The sequence below is a fragment of the Trichoderma atroviride genome, chromosome 6, assembly GCF_020647795.1.
Source record: "Trichoderma atroviride chromosome 6, complete sequence".
Taxonomy (NCBI): domain Eukaryota; kingdom Fungi; phylum Ascomycota; class Sordariomycetes; order Hypocreales; family Hypocreaceae; genus Trichoderma; species Trichoderma atroviride.
In genome coordinates, this window is record NC_089405.1 from 940,145 (window position 1) to 956,904 (window position 16,760).

Genomic DNA, 16,760 nt, shown 5'->3' on the forward strand with positions numbered 1-16,760 from the left:
GCAACGCTAGCATCGTCATCGGCATGGATATCCCTGGGGCTTGTTATCGCAATGCCACCATGATGGCTCTCTCTTGCTACAGTACGTGAGATCATTGAGTGGAGACTTATAGCAAATACCTCCCTCCTACAGTACAAACAGTACTGCGCAAGTACATCGTAGGTAGGTAAAGGCTCGTTGTAGTGGTCGCTTATGTTCATCTGCTGACGAACAGGTTATACCAAAGTTCATCATTTCTCAGACCACCGGCAAGACAATAAAGCCCGCCACCTAGGCTAATGGTTAGCGATCGGATGCCAAGGCTATCTCAATACCTAGAGTCGAGCTAGCCAATTCAGCCGAGCAAATCAGCAGTGTCCTGGCAGTTGCTGCGAGCAACAAATGTTGATTCCAACGATGTGCGTCCTTCAGCGCACGGAGCGCTCTGCTATCAAACAAGGGCAAAGTGCCAGGCATGGACCTGGTGCACGTACGGAGTGCCCCGTGACGCAGCCTGTCTGATCGAGTACAGAAGGTATATCCGATTTCAGAGTGCTCGCAAGAGATGACATTCAATGACCTTGGCGATATGGGGCGAAGAGAGTTTCGACGGGCGAGGACTGAATTTGCGCCGAGAGCACCCACTACTCGCGTGGTTAGAAAGAGCGAGATCCAGAGCTCCCTCGACTTCATTGCGTCTGAGCGGATACCCAGTGAGTTTAATCATCAAAATTTTCTCTGTAGCACGCGCAATATTAGTACTAGTCGTCGCTAATGCATGATGGGATAGGCGAAATGTACAAGTATGTTGATTGCGGAAAGATTTGCCCACAATATCTACTCGCCAAAAAGGCGCAGCTGTAAGAATAATCCGAACTCTGAACCCCCTAAGATGCAAATGGACCGCGACAGCTTTCCATATTGATAGCCTATCCTCGTCTATTTTCCGGTGGACCAGTCTGGCCAGGCCTAGCAGCTTGAGCTCCCCGACGTGCGGGACGGCGAGGGTAGGTTGCTTTTCTCTTTCTCTCTGTGGAAAAGACCCATGGCGACCACAATCTCGATATTACGGCTAGTCCTTCCATCTACCAATATCACATAATCCTTTGCTCTGGTTGATCCCGATCCCTGGCAAGGTCACCTTGTGACTGCCTGATTAGGCAATACTCGTGTCTTGCCCTTCTGAAACATACTTGAACAAGCGCTGACAGGCGACTTCAGGGCAGATGGGCGCTGTTTCAACACACTTTATAACACGTTTAATGGCGATTTACGCCCCAGCCGTCACGTCTCAGAGCAGTCACGGACTTGGGCGAGTGGGACACGTTAAGATTTAGGGCTCTCGATTTCTGCCCCTTGGCCGTGGCTCCCGTCGGGGGTTGTTAGTCGTGTGATCCGAGACTACGTGGATACTGGTTGTGCATTTTCTGCTAATGAAAACCAGCCAGGCCGTAGCATCTCGCTGCTGGCCAAACTCCAGGCAGCCAGCCGCGCTCTCCGTCAACGCCCTGAAGCGACAGATTTTCGTCCAAGTCAACGATAGGGTGCCAGCGCCCTGTCTTCTTCCAACTTGCATCATGCACATGTGGCTGTCAGTCCACGAGCTAAGAATAGCATCGGCATCTGGCAATGGCGCAGCGAATGGTCGTTTGTAGTGGCGGGTGAGCCGAGGGTGCAACCCTCTAATTGGGGGCGTTTCTGCATCTACCCAACCGCCGCCGCCGCCGCCGCCATGCCATCTCACCACGTTATGCACAAAGGGCCGTCACCTGTATTACATGCACATGCAGCAGCGAGGACAGGCCACCGGCAGTGATGTGAGTCTGGCGATGCCTTCGGCAGTCAGTCCATTGGAGATACAGTGTTACTACTGCGACTACGTACTCTCGTATGGAGCACCCGTTGTACGCATACTTTGTCGCTTACTCACGGGGTATTGGTACCAGTACTTGTAATTATTAGCACACAGCGGCTTCTTCCCCGGCGGATGACTACCTACCTAGCTGGTTCCCGATCAGTGACGTTTATTTGGACTGGGCTGGAGTAAAGCATCCGCTTTGGATTACAGCTGTGAAGCGAGGCGCAGTTATACGACAAGGAAGAGAGCATGGATATGCTGCGCTGTAACCATGTTTTTGTGACATGAATGGAACTCTTACAGACCATGCCGGACCTAGCAGTGCTGTTTATTATCTAATTGGAGGCAGAGAAGTTTATTCTGACTCAATGCTTGAGGAGTCTCTCTTGAAGTGGTGAGGATGTGATTTAAAAAAAAAATCACAAAGCGCAGTACCGGGCAAGGGGTATGCGTACGCATCATATCATCCTTGCACATTTGCTTACGCATGCTCACAGACCCAGGTTTCTTTTCTTTTCTTTTCTTCTTCTTGCTCTTTTGAGACAGCAAATGTCAGTAAAAGAGCGGATGCTGCGGTTGGCTCGGAACTTTAGATATGGTGATGAGTGCGCATAATTATTTTTTTCTTTCCTCCTTCCACGACGGAAGAGCAGCGTAAGCACCAGCAGCTCCACTCCACGGCAACTCGACTCAACTCAAACCTTGAATCTCCTTTTCTCCAGATCCTCCCCTTTCCCTCATATTTACTCTCTCTTCTCCTGCAGTCCTTTCTCTATTTTGGAGGTGCTTATCTGGGTCAGTAAGGAGAAGGTGAGAAGATTTGGAATTTGCTGACAGAGGGAGGGGCATGCGCAAGGTTTCTTCTCCATTTTATGGACTAGGGAGGGTGAATATGCGAGACATGTGATGGTTTTCAGAAAACGGGTTGGTCTTTTTTGTCCGTTTTCAGCATTTTCTTTCTTCAGTTATACGTTGTAGGCGTGCATTTTGGTTAGACATCTATTAGTTGCCTGTGTGATGAAACAGATATGACAGCCTTTTTCTCTACATGTCTAGTCAACGATTGCTCTACCGGATGCTGCGGATATTGTACAGACTGGATTTCATTCTAAATACAATGTGTTTGCTAGATGCGTGCGTGAGTGATGACACCGTTGATATTGTTTGTTGCCATGGTTGTTTCATTTACTTTCTTGGTGATTGCGAAGTGGGTAGTAGAAAGGAATATCCTTGTATTAAGCTTTGTTAATGCAGTGGAGAGAATGGAAAGGTAAAAGATTGTGTGCCTGACAAGCTTTACTTGAGTGTATAATATAAAAAAAAAATGATGTTATTAATTGTTTTTGTGAGTTTCTATACGTGTGTGATATTGACTAGCTTGGAGGAGAGGGTGGGAAAATGATGGGATTTTATGTGTGAATGTCTATGTGTTCCATCAAAACTCCCCTTTTAGACGGTATCTTTTTACTCTTATTTTGACTTTTAGTTTTTTATGAGCTTGATACTCGATTTTAACTCACTGATGCAGTTTTCCTTTTTGAAGAGACACATAGATCGCTAAAGGTGGGGGGCATGGCTTGTTTGTCGCTATCATGTATCATGGGGCGAATATAAAATAACGAAGAAGACTTGGACTGAATGAGACATATTGATGGAAATGTATTTGATGCTTTAATTTTTTATTATCTGATTGAGACTAGAGTTTTTTTTTTGTTGTATAAACGATGGGAAGAAGTATCGCAAATTTTGAAGGCAGCATGTTTTACATATGCTTTCTACCTTGTTTTTTCTTTTCTAAGAATACAATGTCTCTACGTAAAATGCCTGCCTACACAGCATTGATTAGAGATGACAAAAGTTGATCCACATGAAGGTGAGGCATAATAGCCAAACGAAGAGAAGGTCTTGGTATAAAACACCCTTAACCCAAGACGAATATCTTTACTCTGCTTTCTTCTCCTCTTCCTTTGAGCGGTTTCAAATCAAGTCGATAGGGGAAACTGTTCGAACCTCGTCTTTTTCCTCAAAAGCCGAGCATTGGCACCTTTATGTTCACAATAATGATGAAAGGATTTAAATATTAGTCTCGTGCAGATACAAACCGACAATTTGCGCAGTTTACCACATTCTTGAAAGAAAACATCTCTCCATCATTCTGATGGCAGGTTGACATTGAAGTTTAACCCATCGGCTTGTAGAATCTGAAGACATGTTGGAGCTAGGATCTTTCTTCTCTCAAAGCATCACCTTCCTTGTCATTTGAGATACTCATATTCTCTCTATTCTGCAACTGTAGTTGTCTAGTCAAGACATGACAGAGAAGTGAAAATGCTTCAACACCGCAACCCGTTCAAGTACAACACACGAACCAAACACCATCCACGCCCCTCACATCAGCATAAATAAAGCCACCTTTCTGTATTTTGGGTTCTAACTACTAACTACTACTATGGACCGCCGGCAACGCAAAAGGCAACGCAGCCTGGCGTATTTTTCAGTCCCCCCCCTACCACTCTGTATATATGCAGAATATGGTCGAGGGTGAAAAAAAAAAGAGAGGAAGATAAAAAAGGGAGTAAAGTATAACAAAAAAAATCTATCTATAAAAAGTGAATATGGGCTTGGAGCCCCCAAGAAAAGCTCCCCCCTTCACCCTCCCCCCTTAAAAAAAGCTCAAGACACCTGTGTTTCCCGTATTTTCCTCCATGCTTTGGCTTTTCACTCTTCCTTTAACTATTTTTCTTTTCCATCATCACATCGTTCCAAAAAAAGGTATCTCATCCGCTTGCGGTACTCCAGAGCACGCGCTTTGTTATTTCTGGTTTTCTTTGCTATTGCGCCCCCCCTATATTTCCGCAAGCTCCCATTGTCATTCAGCCAATCCAACCATGCGTACCCCCTTTCCCATGGAGCTGCTGGGCAGTAAAAGTATCGCTATGAGTTTCAAACAATATTATATTCTCCTCACTGGGCCTTGGGAACACAGGCGACCTCTGCGCATCAAGTTAGTTCCGTTAGAGATTCGCTTTACGAGATCATCTCTTCCCCTCTACGCCCAGCGCTAACTTTTCAAGTTTCTTCTCCAGCTCAGTTGTTGCTCGTTTCCTTTTTTTCTCATTGCAACAACACTACGCAGACTGGTCACTGCTCTCATATCGCATAGAGAGTCTTCAACGCCTGCTGATCTTGAGGCTGCAGCTGGCCGATAAAGTTGTCAAATTGCGGGATGATTTGCTTGTAGACGTTTAGGACCTGCAATGTAAAGATTAGTATTACAACATGTTCAAAGCAAGGAATCATACAAGGGATATAGAATAATCCAGGGGTTGTTCTTACATTTTGGAACACGTCGTGTAGCTCTTGCTTGATGGGATTCCGCAAGTTCATGTCCTGGTATCGCGCAATTGCAACAAAAAAGTTCAACAAAACCTTCTCCAGGGCCTGGGGGTTCTGTCCGACAACCAATGTGAATCCCTTGAATGCTGTTGCCTTTTCCTCTGTCGGATCAACCTCTTGCATCGCAGCCAAAAACTCCTCTGCAAACTTTGGTAGTGCGGGTGCCAACTGCTCTGCGTTGCCTAGGCCAAGACGTCCCAGGGCAATGGCAGCATTCTCGGTAAGGCCCTTGGGCACACCGGGATTGGTCATGATCTCTACGAAGCGCTGAAGGAGCTCTGGCACCCAAGGCTGCATACCCTTGAGGTGTTGCATAGCAATCTCGCCGGCCGACCAGCAGGCATTGTTGACGATGCCAAACCCGCTTTCAATTTCCTCGTCGAGTATACTGTCCATATCCAACTGCCTCAACAAGATTGGGAGGACGGTAGGGACGTAGTTCTGAAGCTCCGGGAAGACGTACTTGGCGCAGTCGCCGAGTAACGCGTACGCAGATTGTCGCACCTCGTCCGTGGGATCCTCCATGCAGAAGCCGAGGAGCTCAAAGAAGGGATGCGGTGAGGTCTTGACCAGTTCGATTGACTTTTCGTCTTCGAGCGCTTGGATAATGGCGCTCAGGAGGTCAAGGCTTGTGATGAGGAAATCTTTATCGGGCTGATCTACAGCATCGCTAGTATTCGCGTTGATGCTCTGTTCAAGGTTCGTATGGATAATGTTGATGCATCGTAGGAAGATTGTGGGCGCATAGGGGGTGAAAGCCTGGCCAAGGGCCAATGCGACATAGGAGAGACACTCTAGGAGCGGGAAGAGTTCGCGAGACTGGTCAGAGACAACATTGTATCTCTCAATCAGCGCTGGCATCAGCTGGTTTACCAACTCAGGTTTGGCAATGACGGGGCCCAGACGCTCGGCCAGCGTCTGAACACAGTCGTACAGGATATACATGTTGCGATCCTTGTATTTGCCAAAGCACAGTACAAACTGCTGGATGATGGGGCCGCAGTACGGCTCCAGCCTCTTGCCGGCCTTCTCCTCCAGGTTCGCAAACGCTGAGGCACCTGCCTCCTGGACCTTCTTGTTCTTATCCAGCATCTTGCGCAGGATACCATCCATCATTGGCAGGAAAAATTGCTCTCGTTGAGACTGTTCAGAGAGATTGGCCGCCCAAGATGAGTATCGTCCCAGAGCCCAGCAAGTGATTTGTCTGACAACCGGCTCCTGATCTTCAAGCAGAGAAATCAAATACGGCACCAGCTCAGGGAGGTGAGGAGTAACGGTATCCATACAGCCATCAGCTACCGCACCGAGAGCCAGGACGGCGGCCTCTCGGTAAGGCCACTCGTCGTGCTTCAGGTTTTGAGAGAGGTAGGGGAAAATAGCTTCAAACACAGGCCCGCCAAAGTCGCGGGCGAAGACGTCCAGTGCCGCTGCTGAGCACTTTCTGACAGTCCATCTCTCGTCGGGGTTCGCATCATCCCCATCATCAAAATCATCAACCTCACCTTCCTCCTGCCCCTCATCCATGCGCGCAAGCTTCTCGTAGGCACCGCCGCCGTTCTGGTTAGGGTCGGCTGAAAGGTTTCCCTCGCCGTTTGCAGTTCTTGCTGAGGCTTTCTTGGCAAAAGCCGGCCGGATGTCTTCCTCTCGATCTTCTTCATCTTCGTCATCTGAAAGACCACCGAGAAGAGCGATATCCTCCCCGCCGTATACCATGCACTGTAGCAAGACGGGGATAATTTTGTTGAGGTACGGTTGCAGAGAACCCCAGAGTTCGTCGTGTTCACCGACAGCTAGCCAGAATTCGGCAGCTTCACAGGCAAGATCTTCATCGTCGCTCTTCTGCTGGTTGATAATGTAGTCTACCAATCCGGTAATATGAGGCTGTAGCTTGTCGGGCCGGGTCTCAACCAGGTGAACAAAGGCTCGGCACACTTGCCGGCGAACATCAGTGTTGTCATCTCCTGACAAGATGAAGAGGTGTTGGAGCAGGTCGTCGACACTGTTCATCATGGCCTGTGATGATCTCGGTGTGAAGACGTTGATTGCGGTCAGCGCTCCGGCACGAACCTTTGGGAGGGGGTTCTTGGTTGCGGCAATCAGCTTGGGAAGAACATAGTTGAGCGGTCGTTGGCCGTTGATCTCCTTGGTAAGAAGTTTGAAGTTGTCTTCGCAGATTTTGGCCATGGCAGACATTGCACCCTCTTGAGCTTCGTTGGAAAACTGGCCATTTTCGTTGGAAATCATGTCGAGGAGCTGAGGAAGTAGCTCTGGCCACGCCAGTAAGCCGGCCTTTTTGATCATCTCAGTGGCAATGTTTCCGGCAAAGTTTCGAATTTGCGAATTCTTATCCTGCAAGCACATGGGGACGGCGAGCTTGATGAGCTGTAGGCTGGACTCTGGGATCGTCTTCCATTCTGTCTTGACATTGTTCTTCAGCATGATACCAGCGGCCGATCGAACGAGATGATAGTCTTGCTCGCTGCACTGCAGACCCTCGGGGGTCTGGGGGCTGGAGAGGATGTATGCTAGATAGTTGTTAATGTCAGGCGAGGCTTTAGCTTGTTGAAGCATCTGAATCCCCCAACACCCCAGTCAGTATCGGATCCCGTAACACAGACAAGAGAGCTTCTTCGAGATCGGAACTGACCTGCTCAGCCTGCTTCTGGGCATTCTTGTCGAATCCGCTGAGGGAGTCTTTGAGACATGCCGCAAGCTGGCTCAACGACTCCGGGGCCGGTTGCCACGACATGGTGGGCAGAGTATTGGCAGCTGTTGCTGCGCGAGAGGAGCAATGCGATGCGCGAAAGGGGGTGGTTCCTAGTCGAGATGTTCTAGGACATGAAGCGGTGGCTAGAGAGACGTTCACCGAGAAAGGTCAGCGTGCTCGAAACCAGCAGCCGGCACATGTACAATGTAGCAAAGCGGCGACAGGGCGTACGGCGGCAAGGAACCGGCACAATTGGCCCTTGAGCGTCGGACTGGAGGTGAAGGCGAGGCTGTCAACGGCGCTGCCGCGGGGATTCTTACCAGAGGCGGGTCTGGGGGTCGCGGAGCCAGGCGCTCAGGAGTAGCCGGAGCTCGAATGTTTGCAGCACGCAAACGCAGCAGGATCTCAGCGATGTCGAGAGCGAGACGATGCGCCAAACCTTGTGCGCCCTCAGGTGGTCTGGTTTGGCGGGGAGCAAGCCCACCTCATTCTGGCGGCCAAATTTCTCTGTTAGCGGGGTGCGATAACGATAACCCGTGACGCGGAATGGCAATGGCGAAAAAAACGGAGACTGGAAAAATTCGTCTACAGTACGGGAATAATGCTAGGACAAATCAGCTGACTGGAGCAATGAAGATGGCGAGAAGCTACAAGCGGTATTCATGTTCTCACTGTATTACTCCGTGCAAGTAGTATTTTAACGTGCTGTTCAGCCACCGAAAACTGGTGAGGGGCTGATGCTGCTTTGTTTGTGCCTATTGCATGGAGAATCAGACGAAACAAGCACGCGAAACGTGAAACGCAATTGAGCGGTGCCTGTAACAGCCTTGTAAAGACTCGACGAACTCAAGGTGCCCAACGCAAACCCCAGTAAACTGAATTTAATCGATCCAGCTACTAACTGCACGATGCTCTCTGTTATCTATGGATCATGCTGGAGCAAGCGCCGGGATCAAATGGATAATGAAACTTCAAGTGACATGTACGTACGTGCGTACATGAGCCAGAATCAATCAAAAAGCTACTCTCCGTAGATCAATACTGTATGTCTTGAATGCAGCTGCAAAGTAAAGTCAAATGCCTGCTCTCTCATAAACAAGGCCGAAATGACGTGCCGTAGCCTCGAAGACTGTCCATGTGCGCTGATCCCTTGCTTCTATGTATTTCTGGAATCTCTCTTAATTGAACCTCCAGCAAAAGACTGGATGCTGTAGGGTATAATGTCGCTGTAAATTGGCATTTCTCTCTGGTGATGGACCGAGCATGCTTTCCATCATTGATGCGCAAGCCCATTTTGCCTCGCATTACAAAGCCCCTGCTCTGCCTGATTGCCACCTCGAATCAGTTATAAATCTCCATTCATGCCTTGACAACTTGTGGCTAACTGGGCAACACCGTCTTGGGAAGGTTGCTTATGATAGCTTCAGCCACGCCCTTGAAGGCTTCCATTTCCTCCTCGACTGTGCCGCCCATGCCTGTGCTCTCTAGGCTGATGGAATTTGTGACATATACGGGGAGCTGAGTCTTTCGGGCAACTAATTTGGCAACTCGTGTAGTAAACTCAAGAGATGACTCTGCGGAAAAGAGTGTTGTGGCGATTGCCTGCTGAGGATTGAATCTCTGGCATGGGAGTCAACAATCGCCGGCCATATAATTCATATGCGGGGGGGCATATTTATACAAAACTTACATCGGGCAGTGCGTAGACGAATGATCCCATTGGCCTGGGAGCACCAAGCTCTTCTTGAGATGCGGTGGTGAGAGATAGCACAAGAGCCTTGGCTTGGGTTGCTAAGCGGATGAAAATGCGAGTATCCAAGGACCGCGGGAGCGGAATGGAAACTTGCACAACTTCATTTTGGTTGGTAGCCATGGTAAATAAGCCGTATATGACTTATATTGGAGATATCAATAGCCGGGATTGAAAGACGATGCCTTATCTCGATATCTGAATGGCTGTTGTGAGACGCCAAAATCACATGATTCCGTTTTGGTGAGAGATCTCGCTGCTAGCGCTGCTCGAAAAAAAATGCCAATATTCCCCCACTAATAAGCAGCTCTTTGTTACAAATTCAAAGGGATCCAGAAAAACGCCCGATTGCGGCGATCCGGAAAAAAAAAAAGGCAGAAACTCTGTTTACCAGATTGTTTACGCCTCTCCTCGACTCTTTTCTCCCCTTTTCTACCGGCCATGCTTGGAAATCATCGTCGTTGAGCCAGGCTGAGAGATGGATCACGACGGCGGAGCCACGCTGGACGTGGACGATAAGAGCGCATGGGCCAGTGTAGATGGCGGCATGGACGACCCTGAAGAGATTCGGGTCATTTTCTGTGCCCTGGATTCATTTGCGTAAGTGGATTGAGTTTCTAGCTGTCCTGGTGCTTGCTCTGCTATTTGGCAGCTTGAGCGGAGGAGTTTTTGTTGCATGGCTATGGTTGTATGTTCATCATGAGCTGTTTCACATACGACACTCACTCATCATACTCAACTTCCCCGCAGTCTTTCAGGCTGCCGGTCGCGAAATCTCTAGCAGCTTCGGCTAGAATCATCATCTTCCTCGCACTGCGGAAGGCACAAGGAGATCTATCCACACGTCTTCGGTCTCGATGACGTTGACTCTGAGGCGTCATTGAAACTGAATACGTGTGGATGGATCTTCTGTTCCTCCCGCAGTGCGAAGAAGATGATATTTTCAGCTGCGATGCTGATTTGGCGACAGGCAGTCATTTAACGCTGTATATCGCCCGGTTCAAGACAAAAACTTCCAGCTAACAATATACTCCAGCCAATATGCCAAAGTCGCCCACTTCAACGTCACCCATCTTCGCCGCCGGTCCTTCTATGCCCTCCCTCAGGCTCACTGGAAGCTACTCGCAGCGCCTCCCTTCAACTTTCTCGACACCCTGGAGAAAGTCGATGATGCCATTGACAGCAATGCCGGCCTGGCTCGGTCCATTCTGAAGTCGGGACTGGCTTCATTCAATGCTCTTCCTCCTGACTTCTCAGCGTCGGATCAGCCTGTCATGCCGCATGAGTGGGCTGGAATAGCCAAACATGCCGACATTGACAAGGCAAGGAGCACTCTTCGCCAGTTTTACCGGGACTGGTCCGCAGCTGGCGCGGAGGAAAGGGCCGTATCCTACGGACCTGTGATGAAAGCCCTTGATCAAGAGAGGGCCAAGGCATCGCAAGACAGCCGTTTGAAAGTCCTGGTCCCTGGAGCGGGCTTAGGCAGACTAGTCTTTGAACTATGTCGAGACGGCCATGACACTGAAGGAAATGAAATATCCTATCACCAGCTGCTAGCGTCTTCGTATATTCTCAATGAGTGCCACAGGGCTGGACAGCACACCCTCTACCCTTGGATTCACACATTCTCCAATCATACAAGCCGAGAGAATCACTTGCGAAGTTACCCCGTGCCAGACATTCACCCCAGCACCACCCTGCTCAACGCCACCAATGTCGGCTCCATGTCCATGTGTGCCGCAGACTTCCTTTGTCTCTACGGCGATGATGAACACAAGGAATCCTACGATGCCGTCGCCAGTGTCTTTTTCCTCGACACGGCACCTAATCTCATTCGATACCTCGAGGTCATCTACCATTGCCTCCGTCCAGGCGGCGTCCTCATCAACGTTGGCCCTTTACTATGGCACTTTGAAAATGATGCGCCAGGCAATCATGGCCACGATGATGACGGCGACGGCGAACATGACTTTAACAACTCATCTGGCATTGCCGACCCTGGGAGCTTTGAGTTGACCAACGATGAGGTCATGGCGCTGGTGGAGAAGCTGGGGTTTGTAGTAGAGTCGATGGAGACGGGCATCAGGGCGCCGTACATTCAAGACATGGATAGTATGCTGCACATGGTATATAATGCGACGGCTTGGGTAGCTCGCAAGCCGCTGGTGAAGAGTGAAGCTAGAGAGACGACGATATGAATATGATTGAAATAATAGAGAAGAACAACTGATTTCGCACTTGTGAATGCATTGCATGAAACGTACACATGTTTAAATCCATATAATGCGAGCAAGAAACAGATTTGACACTATATCTACTTGGCTTAATGCAATATTCGTAAGGCCGTGGGAATGACCATCCTATCATACAGAATTCCTCGACCTCAACTGATGCCGATCGTAACAAGGAACAAGGAAAAGAAAACTACAACTTGGCCTGCTCCTCGACGAGCATCTCCCCACGAGACCACAGCGCACCGCCATCAATCGCAATCGCCTCACCATTCACATGCGACCCGGCACGACTCGTCAAGTACACCACGATGCCCGCGATATCCTCCGGCCGGCCCAGCCTGCGCATGGGATTCGCCTGTGCAATCTTGTCCGCGCCGCCAGACATGGCCAGCAGGCCGTTTGCCATCTTGCTCGGGAAGAAGCCCGGGCAGATGGAGTTGACCGTGATGCCGCGCGGGCCCAGCTCCAGCGCGAGGTTGCGGCCCAGATGCAGCACGGCAGCCTTGGAGGCGGAATAGCCGTAGGTGCCCTGCTTGCCGAGCGTGCCCACGCCCAGGCCCGCGACGCTGGCCGTGATGAGCACGCGGCTGGGGTCGTCTAGCGAGGCGTGCTTCTGCAGCAGCGGCGTGAAGACGCGCACCGTGTTGAAGACGGCGCGGACGTTGAGGTCCATGACCTTTGCAAACGCCTGGTCCGGGTGCGTGTCGAACGCCTCACCCCAGGTGGCGCCCGCGTTGGCAAAGAGGATGTCGACGCGGTCCGTGTGCTTGCTCACCGCGGCCAGCAGCGCGGTGACGCCGTCCATGGTGGACGAGTCGGCCGGCACCGAGATTGCCTCGGCGCCGGGGCTGCGGCCGGGCAGGGCGTTGAGCACCTTGCAGGCCTCTTCGCAGGCGGCGGCCTTGCGGGAGGAGATGAAGACTTTGGAGCAGCCGGCCTGGATGAAGCTGGATTTCATATATATTGATCAGTACGGTGAGACAAAGAACAAGTGGGAGGAGCACAAAAACTCACGCCGAGGCTGCGTGCAGGCCGAGGCCGCGAGAACCGCCGGTCACGACGGCGACCTTGCCCTTGAGCGAGAAGAGCGAAGAAAAGTCTTTGAGATCGGCCTCGACAGCGGCAGACATTGTGATGAGATGCTGAGATTCCTTGTTTCTACAAGCGGAGGTGCTAATATACTAAGAAAAGTCGTAGAACTTGAACAATTAGGTACCTAGGTAGGTCGTATAAACAGCTGGATATATGTTTTTTAAAAAGAAAACCAAAGGAAGAAAGGGGAATATTCACACGAAAGAAGAAGAAAGTGAGATGAGAAAAAGATGAGAGAAGGCGGTGGCCTTTATTACTTTACAGCTAAGAAATTATGGCATCAAATCTCTCCCGCATTTTCAAGGCCCCTTCTTCCCCAAGATCCTCGGTGTAGTTGGGGCCACTTTACACTTTTTAACAACCGGGGGTGTCTTGGGCATGTACCTCCGACACTATATTCTGGCGGACGAGGTACTTTCGGAGATGGTTGAAACTGCGGGGAGATGCCGAGGCAAAAAAAAAAAATATTTGATCGGAACTTTCTTAACCGTTAGCAGATAGCATTGCCCTGTATAACGGGATTTAGCGTATGGGGTAATTCAGATCTGCCAAACTGCCAGGTATGGCGCTATGATTGTCCATGGCGTGTGATGCTTCATGCTAATAGGTGGATGGCTTTAGAAATAGGCAAGGAGTGCATCCGTAGTGTAAAGTATAATGGCACTTTTTTTTTTTTCGCCTTGAGATTGCTGTGTCAGCTTCTTAGGCCAACGGGTACTCGAGAGCGTGAGATACGATGTCTATAAGGATTCAGCTCCTAGTAAGATTGCAAAGTCCCAAAGGCTCCTTTTCTTACATACTATTAATATGCTATCTTGAAGCTGTGTCGTTTCGCTTCCCTTATATAGGTGGGCAACCACAGCAGCTCTGCTACCTGCTGGTCATCCTCCACGCCTAGCACCCCATCCGTATTCTTATGCCTTGCCGTCTACCATCTTCTATGTATTAGCATACTACGCGCCCGTTTTTATAATGAATTTAGAGTCATATGCATGTATATGGTAGTGGTTTGGTATCTTATAGCCCCATAGACGTCAAATCATGCTCAATCAATCTCCCTAGCAACCAGCAGCAACATTAGGCCCTCGCCTCACAAATATAAGCCCAACAACATGCATTGAGATTATACATCAAAATATATGCCATGAAGAAAAAAACAAAACAAAATGAGACACTCAACATATGCCCGTCAATACATACAGTGCCATATAGAAAGCGAAATAAAAATCTGCATCTCGGTGATGGTCCAGCCCGCCTGACTAGCCAAGGAATTATGTGTCCTGTTCCACCACATGGGCTCGTGCACGCAAATGCAAAAGCCCCCATTAATACGGCGTAAATCTTACGCTTCCAATCAAGCATTCACAGCTTGAAAGAAACTAATTAGACACTGCATAGCAACGGGATGCCAAAAAAAAAGTGTGTGCCGGGATATGGCTGCAGTGCGCTGCTGAAAAGGTAGATCCGGGTGCCGGAAGGGCTTACCCGTGCTGCTTTTTTCATACCAAGATCGCCCGGCACAGGATTCACAGGATCTTGTGACATCATAAGATGCCCCTTTTCCGAGGAACGTATTTTTGTGGATGGATGCGCTGCTGTTGCAAAGCAACTCCATCGTGTCGAATGCGGTGCGCTAAATGCGCAACCGCGTGTGAGGTGGTAAAAACGTGTCTCTGCTGGCCATCGGTTGTTTCTCTGGGTTCTATCGATGCCTCTGCTTCTGATGGTTCTTTTTGTTCCAGCAGTGGTTGACGGCATCGCTGACGAGCTCCCAGTCGTTGTACACGATTGATCCTATGAAAAACACCTTCACATTGTGTTCCACAGTGACCAGCTTAGAGTAATTGACGCGAGATTCTTTTGAGAGCTTCTCGCCCTCTTGCTTCATATCGACCCTGACAGGTGGGAACCCAAGCTTTGGTTCCTTATCGAGTAGGCGCGCTTTGCCGTTGCGCTCATAAATAATGCCGTGTTTGTCGGCCTTGACGCCCTTCTTCTTACACCCTTTGCCCCCGTATGTGAGGATAGGTCTGTAGACTGTCAGCAAAAGGGCTTGGAAATAATGAAGAATAGACTATGCACATACACACAGGTACAGTGGCCCTGGTCATTTGCTATCACAATGAAGCGTCGAAATCCGACAAAAAACTTTGTGCCGAATCTGTTCTGAATCTCGTGTTTGCCGGAAACGCTCGGCGCTCCATCAGAACTGGCGCCTTGGGGTTCTGACCAATGCACTTTGAATATCTTTTTTTCAAGTCAGCGTCGTTCAATTTATCCTAGCTAATATGGGGTAAAGCATATACGCACCTCGCCTGGTTGAAACCTCACGGACGGCTCAACTTGGTAGCCTGGTTTTTTGAGCATCAGCTTCACTGACGTGGGTCTTACGAGGTTGTTTACAATACTTACGTGGATCTAATTCCTCTGGTGGCTCTTCAAGAGCAGTGGCGGCAATGTGATAGCTGCCGGCGCTTGACTGTGCCCTTGGCGTAGGAGGGCCTTCCTCTTCCTCTTCGTCATATGGAGCTACGCTCCGTGTTAGTCTAGCATTTATAAGCGGCTGAAGGCGCGAGAGACAGACCATAAGCTGTTGACGATGATTCCCCCCGCGTTTGCATATTCGGCAGAGTTGTACTGTCGGCTTGCCGCGATAGTGTCTGCCAATTCTTCGTCTTCGGGATCTTGGTCAGGACTGTAATGCCCCTCGTCGCGGTACCTATAGGTTCGTTGATCTGTGTGAAAGTCTCAGTATTGAACAAGTAATGGGCAGCTTAGAGGGGGGACGTGGGAACAAAATAATAAAAGCGCAAGGTGGACTTGGATATGAGCAATGGTGGGCGCACTCACCAACTGCATGATTCTCAGCTGATCGGCCTTCTTGCCGTCCGCCATATGCAGCTGCCGACTGTGAGTCTACCCCGCCAACAAAAACTTGTCAGTTGATCGTCCGGTCGGCGGTCAATTCATGGCTATTGGGGTATATATACCTGATGCCGATGCCTGATAATATTGAGCTTCAGACGATCCGTGGACATCTAATTATGGAATTGCCGTCAGTGACTTGAAGTGGTTTCAACGGCAGCGCAGCTCACATTGGCCAGCCGTGTAGTCGTACTGCCCCGCCTGGGACGCATGTAAAGAATCTGCTGCAAAGGCCCCGTAGGTATCTTGAGCCGAATCCTCGTCGCGGGAGCCTGTCCGATGTTCGCGCCTGCTCCTGTGCCGGCCGGGCCTTGAGTTCGGTGAATGGTCTTCGGTTACTGTGAAAGTCTCTGATGTTAGTCGCCAATTATACGCAAGCCAGACATGGTCGCCAGAAGATGCTCAAGAGAAGCTCCGTTCTGGCGCAACCGGTGCGACTGAACGAGCCGACGGATAAAACGCACTTGAGCTGTTGTAATCGGTAGTAAGACCTCTCAGGCCCTCTGTTATGTCGCTAATCGTTGCATCTCGCGGAGTTTGCGCATGGGCGGCGGCGGCTGAGCCGTGCTGGTCCCAGTCATAGTCATAGTTTCCTAGCAAGTACACATGCAAGTGTTGGCGGTGGTGATGAGAAATGTCAAGCGCGGGGAGGGTCTTCGCACCTTCGGAATCCTGGCGAAAGCGATAGTAGCGGCTCTGCTGCTCGTTGAAAACCCAGGCCGACCAGCTGCCCCATTGATGGGATTCTGAACTGGATCCGTGGTACATTGTGGCATTTTGCGCCCAGAGCAGCGCGGGAAACCTACAGGATCATCCGGC

General features: G+C 49.9%; 6 protein-coding genes across 6 annotated transcripts; 2 read left to right on the forward strand and 4 right to left on the reverse strand.

Annotated features, from left to right (window-relative positions):
- Window positions 1–59: 59 nt before the first annotated feature.
- On the forward strand, window positions 60–1,233 carry TrAtP1_010925 (uncharacterized protein; the record flags this gene model as incomplete). Its single annotated transcript, XM_066114906.1, has 8 exons — window positions 60–81; window positions 142–162; window positions 215–225; window positions 453–514; window positions 580–692; window positions 770–839; window positions 908–986; window positions 1,201–1,233. The coding sequence occupies 8 exons, from the start codon at window positions 60–62 to the stop codon at window positions 1,231–1,233; spliced, it is 411 nt and encodes a 136-aa protein (XP_065971003.1).
- Window positions 1,234–4,233: 3,000 nt separating this feature from the next.
- Window positions 4,234–8,464, reverse strand: TrAtP1_010926 (uncharacterized protein). The gene is made up of 4 exons (XM_014092359.2): window positions 8,261–8,464; window positions 7,881–8,083; window positions 5,174–7,804; window positions 4,234–5,089 (listed from the first exon to the last, which is right to left on the reverse strand). Exons 2-4 carry the CDS (start codon window positions 7,980–7,982, stop codon window positions 4,988–4,990), a joined length of 2,835 nt encoding a protein of 944 aa, XP_013947834.1. The 5' UTR covers window positions 7,983–8,083; window positions 8,261–8,464; the 3' UTR covers window positions 4,234–4,987.
- An 856-nt stretch (window positions 8,465–9,320) lies between these two features.
- TrAtP1_010927 (uncharacterized protein) lies at window positions 9,321–9,813 on the reverse strand (the record flags this gene model as incomplete). The annotated part of the gene is made up of 2 exons (XM_014092360.2): window positions 9,321–9,560; window positions 9,631–9,813. The coding sequence occupies 2 exons, from the start codon at window positions 9,811–9,813 to the stop codon at window positions 9,321–9,323; spliced, it is 423 nt and encodes a 140-aa protein (XP_013947835.1).
- Window positions 9,814–9,984: 171 nt separating this feature from the next.
- TrAtP1_010928 (uncharacterized protein) lies at window positions 9,985–11,916 on the forward strand. The gene has a single exon (XM_066114907.1). It carries the CDS (start codon window positions 10,965–10,967, stop codon window positions 11,886–11,888), a length of 924 nt encoding a protein of 307 aa, XP_065971004.1. The 5' UTR covers window positions 9,985–10,964; the 3' UTR covers window positions 11,889–11,916.
- A 59-nt stretch (window positions 11,917–11,975) lies between these two features.
- TrAtP1_010929 (uncharacterized protein) lies at window positions 11,976–13,461 on the reverse strand. The gene is made up of 2 exons (XM_014092362.2): window positions 12,939–13,461; window positions 11,976–12,871 (listed from the first exon to the last, which is right to left on the reverse strand). The coding sequence occupies exons 1-2, from the start codon at window positions 13,052–13,054 to the stop codon at window positions 12,115–12,117; spliced, it is 873 nt and encodes a 290-aa protein (XP_013947837.2). The 5' UTR covers window positions 13,055–13,461; the 3' UTR covers window positions 11,976–12,114.
- Window positions 13,462–14,718: 1,257 nt separating this feature from the next.
- On the reverse strand, window positions 14,719–16,709 carry TrAtP1_010930 (uncharacterized protein; the record flags this gene model as incomplete). The annotated part of the gene is made up of 10 exons (XM_066114908.1): window positions 14,719–15,046; window positions 15,103–15,263; window positions 15,327–15,367; window positions 15,429–15,545; window positions 15,601–15,653; window positions 15,736–15,751; window positions 15,867–15,932; window positions 16,007–16,054; window positions 16,112–16,279; window positions 16,406–16,709. 10 exons carry the CDS (start codon window positions 16,707–16,709, stop codon window positions 14,719–14,721), a joined length of 1,302 nt encoding a protein of 433 aa, XP_065971005.1.
- Window positions 16,710–16,760: the final 51 nt, after the last annotated feature.

Bases quoted from the DNA above. Each gene is read 5' to 3' on its own strand.
- TrAtP1_010926 (XM_014092359.2), bottom strand. From the start codon at position 7,982: ATGTCGTGGCAACCGGCCCCGGAGTCGTTGAGCCAGCTTGCGGCATGT. The intron at 7,805-7,880 runs GTCAGTTCCGAT...TGGGGGATTCAG, and splicing joins CCCAGAAGCAGGCTGAGCAG to ATGCTTCAACAAGCTAAAGC. The intron at 5,090-5,173 runs GTAAGAACAACC...TTTACATTGCAG, and splicing joins TACACGACGTGTTCCAAAAT to GTCCTAAACGTCTACAAGCA.
- TrAtP1_010928 (XM_066114907.1), top strand. From the start codon at position 10,965: ATGCCGCATGAGTGGGCTGGAATAGCCAAACATGCCGACATTGACAAG.
- TrAtP1_010929 (XM_014092362.2), bottom strand. From the start codon at position 13,054: ATGTCTGCCGCTGTCGAGGCCGATCTCAAAGACTTTTCTTCGCTCTTC. The intron at 12,872-12,938 runs GTGAGTTTTTGT...TATGAAATCCAG, and splicing joins GGCCTGCACGCAGCCTCGGC to CTTCATCCAGGCCGGCTGCT.